Source organism: Octopus bimaculoides, chromosome 7 (genome assembly GCF_001194135.2).
Source record: "Octopus bimaculoides isolate UCB-OBI-ISO-001 chromosome 7, ASM119413v2, whole genome shotgun sequence".
In the NCBI taxonomy this organism is placed as follows: Eukaryota; Metazoa; Mollusca; class Cephalopoda; order Octopoda; family Octopodidae; genus Octopus; species Octopus bimaculoides.
The window spans coordinates 42,282,845-42,285,127 of record NC_068987.1 but is presented as its reverse complement, the minus strand read 5'-3'; the positions used below and the strand labels follow the sequence as shown (position 1 = coordinate 42,285,127).

The following is a 2,283-nucleotide window of genomic DNA, read 5'->3' as shown; positions in this document are numbered from 1 at the left end:
ATATATATATATATATATATATATATATATAAATATATATGTATGTGTGTGTATAAGTTTGTGTGTCTGTGTTTGTCCCCCCAATATCGCTTGACAACTGATGCTGGTGTGTTTACATCCACATAACTTAGCAGTTCGGCAAAAGAGACCGATAGAATAAGTACTAGGCTTACAAAGAATAAGTCCTGGGGTCGATTTGCTCGACTAAAGACGGTGCTCCAGCATGGCCACAGTCAAACGACTGAAACAAGTAAAAGAGTAAATATTTCACAGAGTTACAAGATATCAAGATTTATCTCAGCTGAGATACAAAAACATGGTTAAATATAACCTGAAGAGATTGGACATCAGTAACTGCAACTGAAGTAAACAAATGGAAGAGGATGGCTTATTTGTTGATATGACTTATGACATTTCATATGGGCAATCATTATTGGCTATCAATGGATTGCTTATACCATCCATGTACACATACATTATATATGTATGTGAATATACTTATGATTATATATCTGTATACACATATAGATATATAATTATGAAAACACATACCAACACTGATGGAAGCTGTTGTAGTGCTAATGTTGACAGTAGTAGTAGATAGTTGTGGTAGATGTGATAGTAGAACAGTAGCAGTGTTAGTGATAATGCCAAGAAGTGTGGTTCAAGAGAGGATATTTAGAGGTAGCAAAGGTAGTAGTTAATGTGACAGTTGTTAAGGTTAACTCTGATTGGGGAAATCAATGATACAAGGTGTTCCAACCATGACTATTCTGCCTTTTCAAACAGTTTATCTCAGACAACATCATCCAATTATCCAATATACCCTTTGAGAGTGGATTTGGCAGATGGAAACCAAACAAAGCCCATCATGTGTGTGAGTGTATATGTGTGCATGCATGTGTATGAGTGTGTATGCATGCATATACATGTGTGTGCATGAATTTGTGTCTTGACATAATGTGACAGATGTAAATGAATTCCATCATCATACAAGCCATGTCCTTTGTTTTTGCAATGTTCCATAAAAACATGTCCAGCCATGAGAAAATATTACTTTGGTGAGAATTGGCAAGAAAAGTATCTGACCATAAAAAACAACTCAATGAATTCCATCTGCTCTATGTGAAAATGGAAAGTGGACATTAAAATGAGGATGATGCTGATGAGTAGGATGTGATATAAAATTTGGCTGCTATTTATAGCAGAGCCAGCAACCATAAGAGGCTCCCTCATAGCTTCATAATTGTAAAGCTACTACATACAGCTGAGGTGGTGTACTTAGGTCATATCTGAATGAAGGGTTAAACAATGGGTTGATGATGGAAGCTAAAGACGACATAGCTTAACAGCAGTAGTAGTGACTGGTTGCATTGATACAAACTTGTCCTCTATATTTGTTATGGTGTAAATGTCAAAGTTTAATCATTCAAGTACAAGTTTATATTGTAAACTACAATAACAGCTGCTTCTGTTGGTGAAGAGGGTATCAACAGCTGTTATAGCAGTGATACTGGTGAGTGTGCATGTGTGTGTGTGTGTGGGGGGTATAGCTAAAATGGCAGCAGTGCTAGTTGTGGTGATGCCTACAGTTGTGATGATGGCAATGCTGGTGGTAGTAAGCTGGTAAACAGTGATGATAAAAATAAAAATAATGGTTTCAAATAAGAACAACTCACCAATAAACCTAATATTTTTGTTTCAACCTGGACTTTGACATCGTGCTGAACTGGTTTGATCACCTGAACACACAGACAGTGAAAAAAGAATAGTTTTGAAATACTCTGGCATTATCATTTAAAGATTTTACTTCAAAAATTAAACAAAATCTAAGTATTTGCATCCACTCACTCATCTCAACAACACAAAATATCTATATACTAATAAAACTCTGTGATTGCTCACTTGCATGCATGCTTATCTGTTTATGCATGTTTATCTTGCATGCATGCTTATCTGTACAGCCAAACCAGCGCATAATGGGAAAATACTCTGAAAGTAAGGTACCCCTGAAATGTGAATACAAATGAAATGAAACTCATTTTGTATAATTCGGACCACGGACTCGTGAGATACACGGTTTTTTGGGGGTACCTTCATAAATAGCCAAAACGGCACATAATGGGAAAACACTCCAAAAGTAACATAATCCTAAAATATACAAATTGTTTATACAGTGAGTATTTATATTTCAGCTTTCTTTAAACAGACAATATTTTAATTATTCAAAAGTATTTTTAAGTGAATATGATTTGAAAAATAGGAGTTGTTTGTAGAGTAAAT

General features: G+C 35.1%; 1 protein-coding gene across 1 annotated transcript in view; it reads right to left on the bottom strand.

Moving 5' to 3' along the window:
• The window catches only part of LOC106878735 (protein zyg-11 homolog B), a 97,137-nt gene that overhangs the window by 23,260 nt on the left and 71,594 nt on the right, over window positions 1–2,283 (bottom strand). The window contains exon 10 of the mRNA XM_052969554.1: window positions 1,680–1,742. Within this exon, the coding sequence (XP_052825514.1) occupies window positions 1,680–1,742 (63 nt within the window). The remainder of the gene's footprint in view (window positions 1–1,679; window positions 1,743–2,283) is intronic.